The sequence below is a fragment of the Castor canadensis genome, chromosome 10 (assembly GCF_047511655.1).
Source record: "Castor canadensis chromosome 10, mCasCan1.hap1v2, whole genome shotgun sequence".
Classification (NCBI taxonomy): Eukaryota; Metazoa; Chordata; class Mammalia; order Rodentia; family Castoridae; genus Castor; species Castor canadensis.
The window spans coordinates 76,317,413-76,339,112 of record NC_133395.1 but is presented as its reverse complement, the minus strand read 5'-3'; the positions used below and the strand labels follow the sequence as shown (position 1 = coordinate 76,339,112).

Genomic DNA, 21,700 nt, shown 5'->3' with positions numbered 1-21,700 from the left:
CCAAGACAGTGGCTAAGGACAGTAAAATTTTAATTCCCAGATGCTTTGTAAGATCCCTGGGGTGGCAGTGACCTCCAGAGAGAGGGGCGTTTTTCATCAAACCAAAGACTGCACTATGCTTGTTCCCCGGCCACTGGAAACTGAATCCCCTTTGCTATAAATGAGTGTCTTTCCTCCAGCAGAGAGTGGTGACTGTAACAACAAGTCATACAGATATTTTGTTGTTCTGTCAGCCTTTCCACAAACAACTGATGTTACCATTTGGATTGTAACCAGCTTTTTTTTCTTTCTGTTTCTTTTTTCAAACCATATACAGGAGCAAAGAAAGAGGCACAAAAGGACCAGGATGCTAATAAGCCCACTGTTTCATCACCTAAGAGAACAGCAGCGTCCACCACCAAGCTACATTCACCAGGTAGTTGAGAAATGTGATCTGTGTTATTTGGGGAGAAGACTTAACTTGGAGTTTATTTTACTCAAATGTATTTAATGGAGCAGTGCCAACCTGTGTGTTTTTAATGGTTGTTCCAGGGGTTGACATACACAGGCTGATATCCTCTGACTCTAGATGAAATTAACCAGTTGTTGGCATCCTTCTTACCTTAAAATGCAAGATGTTGTGCCACAGATAGGTGAAAGAATTTCTCTGCGTAGGAGTCTCTGCTATTCCCACCGCATGTAGAAATGATTTACAGTTGAAAATCACACTTTGAAGACATAACCTCAAGAAATAATGTTTTCTAGCAGGAGGAAAAAACAGAAGCAATGGATCACAGATGATGGTTAGTTTGTTAGTGTGCAATCTGTTTACATTCAGATAGGAATAAGCTATGTAAGGTCACTTAAAGGTTGAAAATCTTCCTGAATATTCGTTGGCCCCTTTGTAGAATAGTACACAGTATAACCTGAAAACATTTTCCTTAAGCACAAAAATAATAGCTGTGAATATAAATAGCACCTAATGTTTGAATTCTTATATATGCCAGGTACTAGACTAAATTCTTTAAATTAAAAAAAAAATATGTATATATATATATATTGCAGCACCAGAATTTGAACTTAGGGCCTTGCCCCTTGCCAGGCGGGAAGGTGCTCTACCACTTGAGTCATACCCAGGCCTAAATATATTAATTTATTTATTGCCCAGTAACTCCATGAGACAGCTATTATTATTGTCCTTCACTATACCTGAAAGCAGGTGGAGGTACAGAGATTTTGATTAATTTCTTCACAGGTGACAAAATCAGGAGTACAGCCTTGGTTTGAAATGAGACAGTCTGAATCTACATCCTTAGTCACTACCTATTAACCAAAAAAACTTGAATAGAGAATTTATTAAAATTTCTTGTTAGCTGGGTGTGAGGACCCACACCTAAAATCTTCACACTAGGGTGGCTGACACAGGAGGATCTCAAGTTCAAAACCAGCCCTGTCTACATAACAAGACCCTGTCTCAACAAACAAACAAACTAATTCTGGTTAAAGTTACCAGAAATATACCAAAGTATATTGGATTGGGAGACATAGCCTGGTGCCTGAACAGGGTGAGACCAGATCCAAGAATGCTGCATAAACAACAGAAATCTGAAATTTTTGAAGGGCAACAGGGTCGCTGGGTGAACTAAGAAGAAAAGACTCCCCCTGCAGGGGGAGACTAGCTGTTGCAACTCTGGCTCTGAGAGATGGTGGGGAAAAGGAGAGCATCACCCCTGTGGAACCTCACCTCTAACCACAGTCAGTCCTACTGCAATTTAAGTGCTAGAGTCTGTGCTGCCACTGTGACCTGAGAATTCCACTTCAGTGCTGCAGTGCTTGTGGCCATACAGCAGAATAAAAGGTGAAATTATTACACAAGAAAACAAATCTTCAGGAGTAAGGTTTTTACATTCTAGGGTAAGTAAAGGTGTCATTTTACACTTCGTTAAAATATTTATGTTAAACTTTCTAGAATAACTGATAAAATTAAGTGTGTATTTCTGAACCAGTAAAGGATAAAAAGTTGAAATGAGGGATACAATATTAATACAGGTTGGGGGAGTTAACCGAAATGGGGAAAAGGGGGAAAAAAGAGAAGAGAAAGAGGGAAGGGAGGGAGACAAGTGGGAGAGTAATACATTAGAAGTGAACTTAAATGTGTCAAAATGATTGTACATGAACTCAACTCTGGAGTAAATCAAAGATTTGTATTATCAGACTGCATTTATTTACACAACAGTCAAAAAGTATTTATGTATTGTATGCTATAAAATCTAGCTTCGGACTGCTCCAGTACTTGCCTAAAATATAAGAATACTAAAAAGTTAAAAATATGGACATGTTTATACAAAGAAAATACTGAACAAAAGAATGTGTTGTGATGTTCTTGTTTTAGAACATCTTTATTGCAATGTCAGTAATAAATGTAAACTACTCATATATAAAATAAAATTAATAAGTTTTAATATGTATGCACACACATGAAACCATCACTTCAATCAAGATAACACATGCATCCACCATCCTCCCAATTTCATTGTGCCTCTTATAAATCCCACCTGCCTAGCCTTCCACACTCCCAGCTCTAGCCCCAATCACTGATCTGTTATTATTTGTGTTTTCTAAAGTTTTACATAAATGGAATCAGTTATGTTATTGTTTTTACTTGCATCTCTCACTCACCATAATTACTTGAGTTCCACCCACGTGGTAACAGTCCATTCCTCTTTGTTGACAGAATATGTAGCACCACAATGTATCCATTTATCTGTTGGCCATTTGACGAATTTTTTTCCTTTGCCCATTATAACTAAAGCTACTTAAGTTTATGTAAGTCTTGGTATGAATATCTGTTTTCACTTCTCTTGGATAAGTATTGTGAATGGACCATATGGTAGCTATATGTTTAACTTATTTAAAATGTGCCAAACTATTTTCCAAAGTAGTTTCCCCATTTAACTTTCCCAACAGTAATGTCTGAGAGTGCCATTTCCTCCACATCCTTGCCAACACTTGGCATGGCCAGTCTTTTAATTGTAGACATCTAATCTCATTTGGGCTTTCAATTTGCATCTTCCTAATATGTCTGTGGCTTGTTTTGAGATCTCCTAAAAGTATCTTTTGAAAAGGAGATGTCTTTAATTTTAATGAAGTTTAATTCGATTTTAGTGAAACTCAAGTTTTTCTTTTATGTGTTCTCTTTTGTTTTGGTATTATCTAAAACATATTTGCATAACCCAAAGTAGCAAACATTTCTCCTTCATTTTCTTCTAAAACATCTAAAGGCATAGGTTTTATATTTTAAGTCTACAATCATTAGAATTAATTTTTGTATGTAAGGTGAGGTGTGGTTTAAATTTTTTTAGAACAGATTTCTACCGTTACTATTGTTACTTCTTTATTCTGCTTATGCTGGGTTTAACTGGCTGATTCCTTAGTTTGAACTCTTCACTTCAAATGTGTGTTTTCAGTATAATAAATTCCCCTCTGTGCCCTACCACTGCTACAATCCACAGATTTTGATATATTGGGTTTTAATCTTCATTGAGTTCAAAATATTTTCAAATGTTTCTTTTTTAATTTCTTGTTTTACATATGACTATTCAGAAGTCTCCTATTTATAGACACATATTCGGGTACTTCCCATAAGTCTTTGTTATTTATTTCTAATTTAGAATTCCATTGTGACTGGAGAAGATACTTTGGATAATTTTTTTTTAAAGTCTATCTCAGCTCTATTCACACTCTGACGCCAAATGTGTAGGTTTTCTACCCCAAGCAATTCTCTGTTAATAGCAACTGGCTGTCTTAAAATTTCATTCAGTTCTGACACTATCCAGAGTTAGCTTAGACCCCCAGATCAAGGACTTAATCCTACAAAACTGGCCACACTTCGGATGTAATCACAAAAGCAGGGGACCTCACTTCTGTTCACTTTAGCTAATAATTGTGGAGATTCACAAGACCCTCCGAAGATTCAACAATTTGCTGTAACAGCTCGCAGAACTCAGGAAAACACTTCACTTACATTTACACTATAAAGGATGTGACAAAGAATACAGATGAACAGCCAGATGAGAGGGTGTACAGGATGAGGCGCTGGTTCACGTGTGAGAAAAACTCACCTCCCCACGAGTTGGGGTATGCCACATGGCTGTGTTGAGCCAGCCCAGAAACTCTCCAAACCCCACAGGTTAGAGATTTTTATGGAAACCTCATCAATAGGTATGATTGATGAACTCAATCTCCAGCTCCTCTTTCCTCCTCAGAGAGTGAAGGAGTGGGGCCTGAATGTTCTAAGCTTCTGTTCATAGCTTGATCTTTCCAGTGACCTTTCCCATCCTGAAGCTGTCCACAGCCACTAAATCTCATGAGAACAAAAGATGTTCCTGTCATTCAGAAAATTCCAAGGGATTTAGGACCTCTGTGTCAGAAACTGGGGTCAAAGACCAAAATTATTAGAACAAATAGTGCACCTGGAACCCTATCACTCTGGGAATTACAAGAATTTTAGGGCTTCTGTGTCAGGAATTAGGGGCAGAGAGCAAATATATATGTTTTACTGACTCAAATCCTTTTAAATTAATTGAGATTTGCTTTATGACCTACCATCAAGTCTATCTTGATGAATGTTTCATGCATAGTTAAAAACAATGCCTTTTCTGCTTTTCCTATGTAAAGTGTTCTATAAATCTCAGCGGTCAGGTGGGAATAGCATTGTTCAATGTTCTGCCCACTTCCTGGTTTTCTGTCTGCATGTTCTGTCAGTAATTGAGTGAGAGCTTAAAGTCCCAGACTGTCATTGTGGACTTGTCTGCTTCTCCCTCCAATTCTCTCAGCATTTGCTTCATAAATTTTGAAGTTCTCCTATTAGGTGCATAGTTGTTTAGCTTACCAATTTGATGAATTTTCTACCTTATCATTAAGAAATGACTTTATTTACCCTGGTACCATTCCTTTCCCTGAAATCTAATTTATTTGCTATTAATAAGGCTATTCCAGCTTTCTTTCAGCATGGCATAATCTCTTTCCATCCTTTGCTTTTTCATCTATTTGTCTGATTAAATTTAAATAAGTTCTTATTGGGTCTTACATTTTTATCCAATCTGAAATCTGCCTTCGGTGTACATTTTAAATCTACCATCTTACTGTATTTTGTCTTCAACTCAGATATTCTTTTTCTCTTTTCCTTCGTTGGTTGCCTTCTTTCCATTGGGTATTGGGTATTGTTGATTCCATTCATCTCTTTTGTTGATATATTAAGTATCTCTGTCTCGTTTGTACTATTTTAGTGGTTGCTTTGGGGTTTCTAGTACACAACTTTAACTGTTAGCCTTCCAGCTTCAGGTGATGCTGTATCACCTCACATAGAGTATAAGAATCTCACAAAGGGGTACTGCCATCTCTTTCCTCCCGGCAATTGTGCTATCATTGTTTTTTTATATATTATAATATATAATACTATGTAATATAATACTATATAATACCATATATATTTTAATATAGAAAATATATATAATAGACAATATGATACGATGTATGATGTATAATATTGAGTTGTTATTACTGTTGACCCTTGACATGTCTCTTCTTACAAGAGTACTAACCCCCTTCATGACCCTCATAACTTAATTTCTTCCTAAAGGCCATACTTCCAGATGACTTCACACTGGGAATTGGGACCTCAACTTAACACATTTTGAGGAGACATAGTCACCCCAGAGCAGAAGGTCATTGCATGAAGGAGCAAAAGTTTTGATCCTCAGCATAATTACTGAGCTTCATCCGAGCCCTCGAAAATGACGATCTGAAAATGCTGTGCATCCCCAGTGGAGAGATCTTGGAGACACGGTTTTCCTGTTCCCAAGCTCAGATCCTTGCTCCCTTCATGTCTTTTGGGTAATGGCCCTTCTTTCTTCAGTTTAATGAATATTAAAGATCAACCAGAACATTTAATACAGCCATTGAGCCCTCCAATGACATCTGCCTAGGCGAGGCTTTCTAGGTGGTGAATTTAAGGAGGGATTCTTTCTCCTGCTGATCTATAAATTGAATAAAGCCCAGGGCTTTATCTCCTGTCATCTCTCCCATCCCCAAAACAAAACAAACCCAAACAGCTGTCCCCTGGCTTTCATATTTCTAATACGCCTCTCTCTCTCTTCCCATGGGCACACCTGAGGAAAGAATTGTTCATGTTTCCTGTCTCTGTCCTGTCATCTATGTGCCAGTCAGCTTTTTGTCACTATAACAAATTACCTAAAATAATTAACTTAGGTTTCAGAGGTTCCAGTCCATGACCAATTAGTCTCATAGCTTTTGGGCCTGTGGTAGGGAAGTGCATCATGGTGGAGCAAAACCACTCCCATCAGAAGCCAAGGAGCAAACAATGGGAAGAGGAAAGTGCCAGGGTTCTACACTCCCCTCCAAGTATACTCCCCCAGTGACCTAAGGATCCCCACTCGGCCTGTCTCCTGAAGGTTCCACCACCTCCCAATAGCGCCACCCTGAGGACCAGTTTTAATACCTGGGCCTTCAGTGGACACTCAACATCCAAACTATAGCAGTTTACAGATGACTCCTCTACCCATTGCTGGCTGCGTTCCCCCACCCCTGCCATTTCACTGATCCTGCTCCTGCAAAGGCTACTAATAACCTTTTGGTTATTAAGTCTTAATAGATATGTCCCATTCCTTATCTATCTCTATGGCATTTGACATATTCTTCCTGAAACTCTTTTCTTCTTTTGACTCTGTGACATCTCCTTGCATCTGTGAATGTGCATCTGTCCTTAGTTGCCTTCACTTGAAACTCTTCCCCTGTACCTTCTACGAGTCACTGGGTTGGCTTGACCCAACATGTATTGAACTGGTTCAAATCCTGACTCAGTGACTCACATGATGTGAGACCTTGGGGAAATGACACGATTCCTATAAGCCCTGGTGGCTTCTTCTGTAAAACGTGAATTGAATCTGTTCTGCAGTGTTATGGTAAAGATGGGTGACAAAATGGCAATAAAATATCCTGATGTTCACATGTACCTATCAAAATATCCTGTTGAGTCTTTTTTATTAGTTGAGATATAATCCAACTGTCATAAAATTCATTCTTTTAAATTGCACAATTCAGCGAGTTTTAGTAATTCACAAGATTGTTCAACCATCATCACTAATTCCCGAATATTTTCATTGCCCCTAAAATAAACTGGCAGTCACTACCATTCCACTCTTAGCTTAGTCCTTGGCAACCATGAGTCTGCTTTCTGTTTTATGGATTTGCCTACTCCGGATATTTCATGTTAATAGAACCATCCAGTAAGTGGTTCTTAGATTGGTTTCTTTCACTTAGCATCATGTTTTTAAGGACCATCTATGTCATGGTATTTCTTACCTTTTGATGGCTGAATAATATTACACTGTATGGATCTACCACATTTTATTTTTTCCATGCATCATTATAGATATTTGGGGTTTTTTCACGTTGGGGATACTATAAGTAATGTTGCTAGGAGCATTCATCTCTCTAATCATTTCTTAAGAACAGTATCTAATCTTCTCTTAATCTCATCCACTGTATTTTTTGTCTCAGACAATGAGGGTTTTATCTCTAGGCCTTTTTTATCTTCTTGTCTTGATAGTCATCTCTTTACTTCTTAAGCATAGAAATATACAATAATTGTTTTAATAGCCTTGTCTAGCAATTCCATCATCTCTCATTTCTTGGTCCATTTCAGTGAGTTGCATCTTCTTCTTGTGGTTCCTGTGCCCCTGTTTCTATGTGTGCCTGAGAATATTTTTAGATGCTAGATATTATGTATTCTACCTTTTTGGGTACTAGATGTATTTTGTTTCTATAATATTTTGGACTTTGTTCTTGAACAAAGTTGCATTATTTGGGAAAGATTTGATCATTTGGAGTATTCCATTTCAGCCTCACTGGGCAATTACTTTCAGAACACCGTGAATTTTGAGGTGTTCCTCTCAGGGTGGTGGGAAAAGGATCTATTTCTGGCCTTCAGTGAGCTCTAAGGTTTGTCCCTCTAATCCTTCACAGGATCCTTTCCCCAGGGTAGGGAGCTTCTTTCATAGGATGCTTCATAGGATCAGAACCTGACTGAAATTCCAGGGGACCCACTTCAGATCTCCAGTTCTCTTTCTCTGTGGACTTTTGCCCTTTTGGTAGCCTGCCTTATAAACTCTGACCTCCTTGAGTGCTCAACTTCATCTTCTTAACTTAGGACTGACTGGAAACCTCCAGGCTCCACCTTAGTCCCCTGGCTTCTTGCCTGACCCCAGCAATCAGTGGAGGCAGTTGTAGGCCCGTCTCATTTGTTCCTGACATCAGGGATCCTTGTGCTTTCTTCCATAATGTCTATAGAATAATACCCTTGTGCATTTTGGCCACAACAGTATGACATTTTTTAAATATAAAAATCTGGCAATTCACATGACATTATTAAAGCCACTATTTTTTATACTTGAAGAAAGAAAAAGTTCAGACAAATAGAACTTGTACTTTTTATAAATAATAATTTTTCTGAACAGGAGAATATTTTGTACCAATATTTATTTTGTCTAAAGAGTAGACTTTTTTTATTCATTTATTCACATGTGCATACATTGTTTGGGCCACTGCTTCCCCTACCCCCAACCCCCTCTCTCTTCCCCCAACCACCCTCGATTCCAGGCAGAACCTGTTTTGCCTCTTATCTCTAATTTTGTTGAAGAGAAGACATAGAATAATAAGAAAGACAAAGTGTTTTTGCTAGTTGAGGTAAGGATAGCTATACAGAGAGATTCCTAGCATTGCTTCCATGTACAAATGTGTAACAACCCAAGTTGATTCATCTCTACCTGATCTTTGCACTAGTTCCTGATCCCCTTCTCATATTGACCTCTGTTGCTTTAAGGTTTCTGTATTAGGTCCTCTGCAGTGGGGATATCAAACAGTTTCATGTTTTGGGTTTTCTACCTATCCCAAGTGTGTGCTCTCCTCTTGTCATGTGACCCAAGTCCAACCACATCGCTGCATTTGCCCTAGATATAAAGTCCGCATATGAGGAAGAACATACAATTTTTGGTCTTCTGAGCCTGGCTAACCTTGCTCAGAATGATGTTCTCCTATTCCATCCATTTACTTGAGAATGATAAGATTTCATTCTTCTTCATGGCTGAGTAGAATTCCATTGTATATAAATACCACATTTTCTCAATCCATTCATCAGTAGTGGGGCATCTTGGCTGTTCCCATAACTTGGCTATTGTGAATAGTGCTGCAATAAACATGGGTGTGCAGGTGCCTCTGGAGTAACCTGTGTCCCATTCTTTTGGTTATATCCCCAGGAGTGGGATTGCTGGATCATATGGCAGATCTATATTTAGATTTTTAAGAAGCCTCCAAATTTTTTTCCAGAGTGGTTTCACTATCTTGCATTCCCATCAGCAGGGTTCCTTTTTCCCACATCCTCGCCAACACCTGTTGTTGGTGGTGTTTTGATGATGGCTATTCGAACAGGGGTGAGGTGGAATCTCACAGGTGTGAGTGTGGTTTTGATTTGCATTTCCTTTATGGCTAGAGATGGTGAGCATTTTTTTATGTTTTTTTTTTTTGGCCATTTGAATTTCTTCTTTTGAAAAAGTTCTGTTTAGTTCAGTTACCCATTTCTTTATTGGTTCATTGATTTGGGGAGAGTTTAATTTTTTAAGTTCCCTATATATTCTGATTATCAGTCCTTTGTCTGATGTATAGCTGGAGAATATTTTGGTCTCTTCAGTTTAGAGACCATTTTGTTTGTTGTGCAGAAGCTTTTTAATTTTATGAAGCTTTAGAATTTTATGAAGTCTAAGTTGCCAAGCTGCTGGGATTCTATTGAGGAAGTCCTTGCCCATACCTATTACTTCCAGACTGTTTCCTGCTCTTTCCTGTACCTACTTCAGAGTTTCTGGTCTGATATTAAAGTCCTTGATCCATTTTGAGTTGATACTAGTTCAGGGTGATAATCATGGATCTCGTTTCAGTTTTTTGCAGATGGATAACCACTTTTCCCAACAACATTTGTTGAAGAGGGTGTCTTTTCTCCATTGTATATTTTTGGTGCCTTTGTCAAAAATAAGGTGGGCATAGTTGTGTGGATTCATATCCGGGTCCTCTATTCTGTTCCACTGATCTTCATGTGTGTTTTTGTGCCAGTACCATGCTGTTTTTATTGCTATTGCTTTGTAATATAGTTTGAAGTTGGTATTGTGATACCTCCTGCATTGCTCTTCTTGCTGAGTATTGCCTTGGCTATTCATGGTCTCTTGTGTTTCCAAATGAATTTTAGGGTAGATTTTTTAATCTCTGTGATGAGTGTCATTGGGATTTTGATGGGAATTGCACTAAACATGTAGATTGCTTTTGGTAGCATAGCTATTTTTACTATGTTGATTCTACCTATCCATGAACATGGGAGATCTCTCCACCTTCTATAGTCTTCCTCAATCTCTTTTTTCAGGGGTTTATAGTTTTCCTTGTAGAGGTCATTCACACCCTTTGTTAAGTTTACTCCTAGGTATTTGATTTTTTTGATGCTACTGTAAATGGAATTGTTTCCATATATTCTTTCTCAGTTTGTTCATTATTGGTGTATAGAACTGCTAATGATTTTTGTAAGTTGATTTTGTATCCTGCCAACTTGCCGTAGCTGTTTATGGTGTCTAGGAGTTTTGGGGTAGAGTTTTTTGGGTCTTTAAGGTATAGGATCATGTCATCTGCAAATAGGGATATTTCTTTACCTATTTGTGTTCCTTTTATTTCTTCTTCTTGCCTAATTGCTCTGGCTAGGAATTCCAGTACTATGCTGAATAGGAGTGGGGATAGTGGGCACCCTTGTCTCATTCCTGATTTTAGGGGAAATAGTTTCAGTTTTTCATCATTAAGTATGATGTTGGCTGTAGGTTTGTCATATATAGCTTTTATAATGTTGAGGTACTTTCCTTCTATTCCTAGTTTTCTTAGAGTTTTTATCATGAAGTGGTGTTGGATCTTGTTGAAGGCTTTTTCTGCATCAATTGAGATGATCAAGTGGATTTTGTCTTTGCTTCTATTGATGTGCTCTATTACATTTATAGATTTGCATATGTTGAACCACCCTGCATCCCTGGGATGAAGCCATTGTGATCATGGTGAATGATCTTTCTGATGTGTTGTTGAATTCAGTTTGCCATTATTTTATTGAGGATTTTTGCATCAGTGTTCATTAAGGAGATTGGCCTATAGTTCTCCTTTTTGGGGGTGTCTTTGTCTGGTTTTGGGATGAGTGTAATACTGGCTTCATAAAATGAGTTAGGCAGTTTTCCTTCCCTTTCTATTTCATGGAACAGTTTAAGGAGGGTTGGTATTAGTTCTTCTTTAAAGTTCTGATAGAATTCAGCGGAGAATCCATCACGTCCTGGACTTTTCTTTTTTGGGAGACTCTTTATTGCTGCTTCAATTTCATTTTGTGTTATAGATCTATTCAGGTGATTAATTTCCTCTTGGTTCAATTTTGGATAGTCATAAGTCTAGAAATCTGCCTATTTCTTCAAGATTTTCAAATGTATTAGAATATAGTTTCTCAATGTAGTCTCTGATGATTTCCTGGATTTCCATGGTGTTTGTTTTATCTCCCCTTTTGCATTTCTGATTTTACTGATTTGGGTTTTTTCTCTCCTTACTTTAGTCAGGTTTGCCAGGGGTCTGTCAATCTTACTTATTTTTTCAAAGAACCAACTTTTTGTTTCATTGATTCTTTGTATGGTTTTTTTGTTTGTTTGTTTGTTTGTTTCTATTTCATTGATTTCAGCTCTTATTTTTATTATTTCTCTCCTTCTGCTTGTGTTTGGGATTTGCTTGTTCTTGTTTTTCTAAGAGTTTGAGATGAAGCATTAAGTCATTGATTTGAGATCTTTCTGTCCTTTTAATATATGCATTCATGGCTATAAACTTTCCTCTTAGGACTGCCTTTGCTGTGTCCCATAGGTTCCGGTAGTTTGTGTTTTCATTTTCATTAACTCCAGGAACCTTTTAATTTCTTCTTTTATTTCATCAATGACCCATTGATCATTGAGCAATGTGTTGTTCAGCTTCCAATTGTTTGCATGTTTTCTACTGTTGTTTTTGTTGTTGAGTTCTAGTTTTAATGCATTGTGATCAGATAGAATGCATGGGATTATTTCTATTTTCTTATATTTGCTGAGGCTTGCTTTGTGTCCTAAGATATGATCAATTTTGGAGAAGGTTCCATGGGCTGCTGAGAAGAATGTATATTGTGCAGAAGTTGGATGAACTATTCTATAGATGTTAGTTAGGTCCATTTGATCTATGGTGTGATTTAGATCTAGGATTTCTTTACTGATTTTTTTGTTTGGATGACCTATCTATTGCTGATGGTGGGTATTAAAGTCTCCCACTACCACTGTGTTGGAGTCTATGTATGCTTTTAGGTCCTTCAGAGTATGTTTGATGAAATTGGGTGCATTGACATTGGGTGCATATAGGTTGACAATTGTTATTTCCTTTTGGTGTATTTCCCCTTTTATTAGTATGTAGTGTCTGTCTTTATCTTGTTTGATCAATGTAGGTTTGAAATCTACTTTGTCCAAGATAAGTGTTGCGATTCCTGCCTGTTATCAGGGGCTATCGACTTGGTAAATCTTCTTCCAGCCTTTCACCCTAAGGCAGTGCTTATTTATGTCAATGAAGTGGGTCTCCTGTAGGCAACAAATTGTTGGATCTTCCTTTTTAATCCAGTTTGCCAAATGGTGTCTTTTGATGGGGGAGTTAAGTCCGTTAACATTCAGTGTTAGTATTGATAGGTATGTGGTGATTCCTGTCATGTAGTTGTCTTTGTTGATTAAGCATTTAATTGTGTGCAGCTGAGTCAATGTTACTCTCTACTTTCTTGCTTTTTCTTCTCCTGTGGTTTGGTGCTGCCTGTCCCCTCATGGTTTTGTATACTTTCATTTTCTGTGTGCAGAATTCCTTGGAGAATCTTTTGTAGTGGTGGTGTGGTGGTCATACATTGTTTTAGTTTCTGCTTATTGTGGAAGACTTTTATTGCTCTATCTATTTTGAATAGATAGTTTTGCTGGGTAGAGTATCCTAGGGTTGAAGTTATTTTCTTTCAGTTCCTGGAAGATCTCACCCCAAGCTCTTCTTGCTTTTAAGGTTTTGGTTGAGAAATCTGCTGTGATATTGATCAGTGTACCTTTGTATGTTACTTGTTTTTTCTCTCTTACAGCCTTCAGTATTCTTTCTCTATTCTCTGTGCTTGTTTTAATGATAATATGTCATGGGGTGGTTCTATTTTGGTCAAGTTTGTTTGGTGTCCTGGAGGCTTCCTGTATCTGAATGGGCATAGTTTTCTCTAGATTTGGGAAATTTTCTGTTATTATTTTGTTGAATATATTACTAATGCCTTTTGCTTGCACCTCTTCTCCTTCTTCAATGCCCATGATTCTCAAGTTTGGTCTTTTGATGAAGTCAGTGAGTTCTTGCATATTCCTTTCACAGGTCTTGAGTTGTTTGACTAATAGCTCTTCAGTTTTTCCTTTAATTTCCATTTCATCTGCAAGTTCTGGGAGTCTGTCTTCTGCTTGTTTTAGTCTGCTGGAGTGGCCTTCTATTATATTTTGTACTTCTGTTTCATTCTTTTTTCTGAGGTTTTCCATATCATGGGTCACTTCCTCTTTAATATTGTCTTTAATATTGTGCTTAATTCATTTATTTCTATATTTATGGTGTTCTCTGTTTCACTTTGGTATTTATTTTGGGCTCCTATGAGTTCACTTATTTGTTTTTGTATCTTCTCATATTCTTTATTTTTATTTTCTTGGAATTTCTTGAGTACCTCCTGTACATTTTGGTTGACCTTGTCTAGTAACATCTCCATGAAATTCTCGGTGATTTCTTGCAGGATTTCTCTTTCTTGCAGGGTGTTCTTGTGGGCTTTGTTGGGTTCCTTGGGATAGTCTATCTTTGTTTTGTTGGAGTCTGGAACTGAGTATTCATTTTCTTCCTTTTCCTCTGAATCCCATACTAATTTATTTTGGGGGGAAGAGTGGTTTCCATTCTTTTTTCGTCTTCCCATCATTCTAGTTGGTAACTGTTTCTGTCCCTGGTCTGTGAGTAATTTAGTATTAGCTAACTTACAATAGGAAAACTAATGAAACCAAGACAGAAAGAAAAAAAAGAAAAAGAAAGAAAAAAAGTAGAGAATCAAAGAAATCAACAGGGAGAGGTGGTGGACAAACAAACAGTGAACAAGACAAACACTTAGAGAGAAAGAAAAATAATTCCAGGTTCAGAAGCAATAGAATTTCAGTCTTAGTAGTTCTGGTGTTACTCCTTCAGCATCCAGTCCTGGTGTTGGTATTTAAGCAATAGCTCTGTCGTAGTCTCACTAGGTGGTTGGGTCAGGAGACGAGCTTTGTGGACCACTATCTGCCCTATTTCAGGCAGCAGCTCATCCACCTCCTACTGTCAGCCTTTCTGCCTTTCTAGGTTTGTTTACTGAAAGATCACACGGAGTTCAGCTCCTTGCCTCTCCCCCCTTCTCCAGTGCACTGAGTGCCCCTTGACCCTTCTGTTGTGTGTCTTTTTCAGTTCCTTGTTTATTATCCAGTTTTTTTTTTTTGCAGGGTGGGGATCAGTCTGTCCAGGGGGCTATTCTGGTTTACCCCAGGGTTAGCTGTGGGAATACCGCATGCCCCTTATTTGCTCACCTGTTGTTCTGCGTCTCCCAAGCAGGTTTGCAGCCAGCATCTGGCGGCACAGGAGCCCTCCTGGTTTCTCAGTGTAACGTGGCCATGGAGAAGCTTTGTACAGGCTAGGGGTTCTGGGTGTTGGAGTTTTGCTTCTTCTTGGTGGTTTTTTTTTCTGCCAAGTGTGGCTCCAGTGTCTCAGCAAGATTTTTGATTTATGGAGCTCACACTGTCTGCTTCCTCCCTCTAGTCACCATCTTTAGCCTTTTTAAGAGTAGACTTTTTAAAGAAATTTTTCTTCATTGGCTTTGGAAACCTTTGATATATCTTCCTATCTTTTTGTTCCCCTCTACATCAAAACAGAAAAGAATGTGCTCCTTCCTTGGGGTGAGAAACACAAATTTCTGCCTTCTCCAGGATATACAGACACTTATTTATTGTAGGGCTGGGGGCTGCCCAGTTGATCATCTTGCCCTCACCCAAACTTAGGACTGGCTGGGAGGGTCTCACCCTGTGCCACCTGCTCCTCGCCTTTCCCCATCACTAGCCAACCCCAGGAAAATAATGTGCTGCAAGGAAATTTTTCTGAACTATGTTTAGATTTGTTTAGTAAATATGAAGCCCTGCCTGAGTCCATGAAGAACTCGGCTCATGTGCCCCTTGGGATGCCCACTGTCTGTTATGATGTTGACCAAATTCATGAAGCACTTTTCCCTAAACTGAGAGGCTGTCAAAGCTATCAAAGCTGTGTCCCATAATTATCTCACTTCTTGTTTACAAGTGTGAAGGTCACAGGCTTTCTCTGATGTTGTAAATATGCAGGTTCCACTGTGGCACTGTTGGTTATTGCATCCATTAAGCATTCCAGCTTCAAAATGAAACCAAGCTTTCCCATCCAGTGCAGTCCTCTGGACAGTGACCAGATGGCTGCAGATGAATTTTTAATATTTTCTTTCCATTTTCAAGTGCTCAGCCTCCCCACGCAAGTTGTTCACAGCTCAGCCTTTGCACGCAAACTGCTGGCATTCACCTTCATGATGGTGCCCAGTTACTGGCCTTCCCCAGAGACCTCTGAGCTGACAGTTGTCACTAGTATCACCATGGATTCCATCTGCCCTGCCCTGACTTTATGCAGCCAGTAAGAAACTAGAAGGATAATGGAGGATCCTCTGGATTTAGACCATGCATCCCAACCTGTGAGATGTGCTGGAGATGTAGAGTAGCCCAGCAGGGGCTGACGTGGAAGAACCCTGAGGGCAGGGAGTCAGATCTGACCTGGCTTGGCCCCTGTCAGATAATGGTTGGCTAGAGGCCAAGGAAAGGCTTTAAACCTTTGCCTGTCCCACTGGGCCTTAAACCAGTCACAGAGGAAGTGCCCAATAAAATGGTCAGATATTTTGGTTCCCCACAAAACACATGACATGAAGCACACATATGAAGTCAGCTGTCTATAGTCATGGCAAGACACTGTCATATGGCTCATCTGGGAGAGGTCATTGGGAATGAGGTTCTTTTACAGTTGGGAAAAGGGAACCCTTGCACACTGCTGATAGGATTGTAAATTAGTATACCATTATGTTAATCGGTATGGAGGTCCCTCAAAATATTAGAAATGGAACTACCACATAATCTAGCAATCCACTACTGCTTATATATCCAAAGGAAATTAAATAGGTATGTTGAAACAAAAGCTACACTCCCATGTTTACTGTGGCACTATTCACAATATCCAAGGTATGGAGTCAACCTAAGTGTTGGTCAATAGGTGAGTGATAAGAAAATGTGAGATATATGTATATATATGTGTATATATATATATATATATATATGAAACATTCTGCTATCTGCATATACAACAAAACATTATTCAGCCATAAAAAAAGAATGAAATGCTGTTATTAACAATAGCATAAATGATTAGAGAACATTATGTTAAGTGAAATAATCCAGGCACAGAAAAACAAGTACCTTATGATCTCACTTGTGTGAAATCTAAAAAAGTTGATCTCATAGGAGCTGAGAGTAGAATGGTGGTTACCAGAAGGTGGGGAGAACACAGAGGAGAGAAGGATACAGAGAAATTGGTCAGTGGGCACTAAGTTACAGTTAGACAGGAGTAAGAAGCTCTGGTGTGCTAATGTACAATCAACTACTGTTATTACAGATGGCAGTAATCTACTGTGTATTTCAAAAAAGCTAAAAGAGGGATGAGGCATGGTTCAAGTGGTTGAGTGCATGCCTAGCAAACACTAGGCCCTAAGTTCAAACCTCAGAGAAAGAGAGAGAGAGAGAGAGAGAGAGAGAGAGAAATCCTACCTCAAAAAAAAAGGGGGGAGAAAAACTAGAAGAAAGGATTTTGAGTATTTCACCACAGAGAAATGATAAATGTTTGAGAAGATAATATATTTACCTTGATTTAAACATTATACAATGTATTCATGTATCAAAACATCACATAGGGGCTGGGGTGTAGCTCAGTGGTAGAGCACTTGCCTAGCATGCACGAAGCCTCTGTTTTATCTATCAGTTAAAAATAAATATAAATTTTTAAATAGCTGGGAAGTGTATAAGAGCCAATCAGTCCAAAAGTGATGTTTCCACTTTATCTTTCACTTTATTTAAAGACTCCAAAACCATCAATAAGCCCTGTGTTGGAGATCTTTATCCATTCATCTCAGTCTCCTCATCCCTCCAGGTGAAAATCAGGAAGATCAGCACTGTTACAGGAGACCAGAGCTTGGATTTCTTGGGAAGTCCACACACAGATGAGTACATTCTCCCTGCCCGCATGGCGGCCTTGACCCTTAACCCTTAGCAAAAGCAGCCTCAGTACTGACAGGGGCAAGGAAGAGATAGTGATAAGTATCCCAAGTCTGAGGTGACTTCAGGGGACATGGCATGCCCCTCCTGCAAAGTCTGCATGTGGCTTTTCCTGAGAAACACAGTATCAGAGGTCAGGAGTGGTCACGCCACCCTTACTACCCTAGCACCTGTGAGCTCTGTGGGCTCCATCACCCTGCAGTAGCTTTCCATCTGCTCACCCAACTAGCCCCTTACTTCCTAAGCAGATTGGCATCTTTGCTTCTTTATGTGCTGGCTTTGAGAGAAGAAAGCAAGAGCAGACACCTGCTCTGCTACAGATGACACAGTCTGCATAACTGTCTTTTGTCTACTTTCAACATAAGGTCTCTGTCCCCAAGGTGGCATGGAAGCCACTTTAGGATCATCCTTTTTAGGTCTGACAAGTGGTTGGACATGAAAGGAGTTAAAATACTGTTTTAGTGAAGTTTAAAAATATGCCACCAACAGTAAAAATAATTACTAGTCCTAGGCACAGTTAAATTTGATAGAAAGTTGTCCTCAGGGTCCATGGGGGATGGGTCCCAAGATCCCCCTTTGATATCAAAATCTGCAGATGCTAAAGTCCCTTAAATAAAATGCCATTGTGTTTATAGAGAACCTACACAATCCACCTGTTTACTTTAAATTATGTCTAGATTATTTGTAATATCTACAATGTAAGTGCTATGTAAATAGCTACTAGACCATATCGTTTAGAGGAAAAAAACTCCATTGGCTGTTGGTTAGTTCCTCAGATACAGAACCTGTGGACACAGAGGACCAAGTGTATTTAGGAGATGATGGGGCCCTTTTCAACTAAAGGCAGCAGAGAACTCCACAACCAACTTCACTTCTCAGCTTTTCCTTCTTGAAGTCTTAGTTCTGGGCACTGGGCCTTCCTTCATCATGCCATGACAGTGAATGTGTGTCATGGTACAAGCCAACCAGGGGTCCCAAAAAAGACTGGTTTAATAAGGTACTTTGGTGTCACAAAGCAGCTAAACTTTTGTTTGATGTGTTGATCCCAAAAACTGATGTTCTTAGGGGAGCCTCTGTCTTGGCTCAGGACACCAGTCATTGGGTGGCCTTAGGGGTAGAAATGTGAGCTGACTCTGCTGTGTTCAAAAGAACACTGGAATTCTGAGTGTGTGAGTAAAAGCAATATAATAATGACACCAATATCAAAGTAACTGCCAATAATAAGACTGTACAGACTCCTTTTATACTATCCATTTACCACTGAGTATAGTAAGGTGATGATGATGAAGACAACGGTGATAATAACTTTTAATTAAAGATGTAGCTCAGTTGGTAGAGAGCTTGCCTAGCATCTGTGAGGAACTGGGTTCAATCCCTAGCGCCATAAAAATTTATAATAATATTAATAATTTTAAAGATAGTAGATTGTAAGAGCGAGTCTACCAGGGAATAAATGTGACAGCTAAAAATATAGGGACAGTGTGAGTGCACCAAGTCCACAAGCTCAGAGGCAGCTCTGTGTACCATAAATGGCAATTAGCTTTAACCTACTGAGCTGGAAGTAAGTTTCCTTATTTCCTTCAGATTTCCCAGAGAAATTCTTTCTGTTGTAATGGTGTCAGACACCTGGTGCCTCAACTCATTAATTAAAGCACTGGAGTGTTGCATAAACGCACCAGCCACAACAGTGAAATGACAGTCAAAAACTGTGGGGAAAAGTCTACTTTAGTTAGGGCTTCGACTTGTCTTAGAGTTCAGGTGGTGAAATCGCTCGCCTTTTGTTGCTGGTGGTTTGGGGTAGTTATATCTTTGTTTTGTTTTCTGGACTGAGAAAAACTACAACATGCAAGTGAAGTTTCTGGAACACTATGTACTCTGATCTCATAAAGATAGTTTCTAACAAGCTTTAATTTCTCATTCAGCAAAATGAGAATAAGTCACAATAACATAAGCTATGTTGTATGTGAGGTCACCTTGCCATCTCTGATGAATTGTTAAGAGAAGAAGATTTAATTAAAATGAGCACGGTACCATTAAATTAACAATCAAAATTATTTAGATGCACGAACAACTTTTCCCTTTAAAAATGAGGCCTCTTGTGTATTCACAACACATTGCTGCCCTGGGTGTTGATGTACCAGGAATTGAAAAGCTGTCATTTTCTGATGTTTTGTGGTTTTTCTCCCTGATGTTTTGGAAAGGGAGAAAAGACAGAAGAAGAAATTAGAACACTTGAAATATGAAAGGGAATTCATGACTGTGCTGTCAGTGTCACCAGATGACCTGCTTGAGCAAAGAGCAGAATCTACCTTTGGGATGTAAGGCCATGGCCCCCACAAGGTTCTCTCACTGTCTGTGGGTACAAGGTCTCTCTGAGCCTCTGGATGACAATGCCAGGAAGATGCCTGTTCACCCATGAACTCTTGACCATGATGGGCCTCTGTGCTCTTTCCTGGAATTCTTCCTTACCTCCTTCAAACTCACTTCAAAAGTCTCCTTTCCATAAGCCTCCCCTGACCTTGCCCTTGAACCCAGGTGGAGCTCCTGGCTCCTATGGCACCTCATGTTTTCCTGGCAGGCACTTTTCAGGCAGGGTAAAGAGTGTGGGCTTCCTTCTTGCTACAGAGGCGAGCACACAAAGGGTTCACGTCTCATGTCTCCGTGAAGATCATTCTGAATGTGGTAGAGTGAGGCATGAGAAGAAGCAAGGTGAGGGTGAGTGTGGCTTTCACACCTTAGCTGTGAAAGTGGTATGAAGTCATATTGGGGGATCATGTTACAGGGGATCTGTCAGAACATTGTGCTGAAATTTAGTCAGAAGTCCCTAGAGCAGAGATGACCTGGGTGGTGACTTAAACCTTATATTGAAGAAAAGTGTCACAAAAGCAACCATCTAAAGGAAAGGATGGGTACGGATCACCCTCCTGTGCCCGATGGAGAGGTGTTGCGTTGTCATAAGTCTGGCTTCTATCTGCATTGTTTGATTCATTTCCCGTTAGACACTTTCCAAGAGTAATCCCCTTTAAGAAAAAAAAAAAGCAGCAAAAAACAAAACACACCTACCTACTTCCATCTCTCTAAGCAGGTCTAGAGGAGGTGTTGGAAGGAAGAGTAAATTTAGTGATTTTTATGTGTTATTATTTTTCCAAGTATAAAACTTGCACTTAGACCCGTGTAAGCAGAGTAAATAATGTTAAGTCCCTGTTTGTTTTGCTTTTTAAGACTTAAAATTACAAGCCACGAGCTATTCCTTCTCTCCACTTGCTCCTGATGAACTCTTTCTGTAAGCAGAAGCAGTTCTCGCATTTGTGTGGAATGTCTTTTCTCAAATGAATGGGGCTGGCTGGTGTGGTGGTGCCTGGCTCTGATCCAAGCACAAAGGAGGATCATGAGTTTGAGGCCAGCCTAGGCTACATGACAAGATCTTGTCTCAAAACAACAAAATCAAAACAAATTGCCCTTTTTTTTTTTAAATAGGGTACCCAAAGCAGAGAACCACAGCACCTCGAAATGGGTTTGCCCCCAAGCCCGACGTGCAAGCCCGGGAGGCTGAGCGACAGCTGGTCCAGCGGCTGAAGGACAGGTGTGAGCGGCAGGCCAGGCAGCTCGGCCTCATGCAGGGCGAGCTGAGGAGGGCGATCTGTGGCTTCGATGTGCTGGCTGTGGCCACTCAGCATTTCTTTGGAAAGGTGAGACCACGTTTGCTGAATGTTGAAGGGTTTCTTGTTTGGGGACATTGGGGTAGGGAGTAAAAAGTGGTGGCCATTGGGGGGCGGAGGGAAAGTGTTGCCAGAAGATTCATATGGAATCTTCTGTAGCATCCTATGATGTATAAGGAGCCAAGTTTATTCTTGGTGTCAAAAAAACTGTTTTGGGAAGAATGATAAATAACCTCGGCCTCAAAAGAGAAAATTACATAAAAAAGGATGAAAAAGGTACACATGAACGTTTTTGAAGTGCGATCCTTGAAGACAATGGAGGCTGGCTGTGTTTTTAAGGGATGCTGCTAGTTCTCATTTCCTATCGAGGCGAGGCTGCAGATGGGGTGTGGGATGTGCAGGCCAGGGTTCTCAGCAGTGGCCTGCTCACAGTGTCCAGAAAGCAGCATGGGGAAGGTGTGGTACCCCCGTATCCTCAGTGTCTCTGAAAATGCAGGGAGTATTGCTTTGTTCTCAGTGAATGTCTAG

General features: G+C 39.5%; 1 protein-coding gene across 4 annotated transcripts in view; it reads left to right on the top strand.

Annotated features, from left to right (window-relative positions):
* The window catches only part of Mtus2 (microtubule associated scaffold protein 2), a 573,095-nt gene that overhangs the window by 414,431 nt on the left and 136,964 nt on the right, over positions 1 to 21,700 (top strand). For all 4 annotated transcript variants that reach the window (XM_074043623.1, XM_074043621.1, XM_074043622.1 and 1 more), the window contains exons 7-8: positions 317 to 415; positions 20,991 to 21,202. In XM_074043623.1, the coding sequence (XP_073899724.1) occupies positions 317 to 415; positions 20,991 to 21,202 (311 nt within the window). The remainder of the gene's footprint in view (positions 1 to 316; positions 416 to 20,990; positions 21,203 to 21,700) is intronic.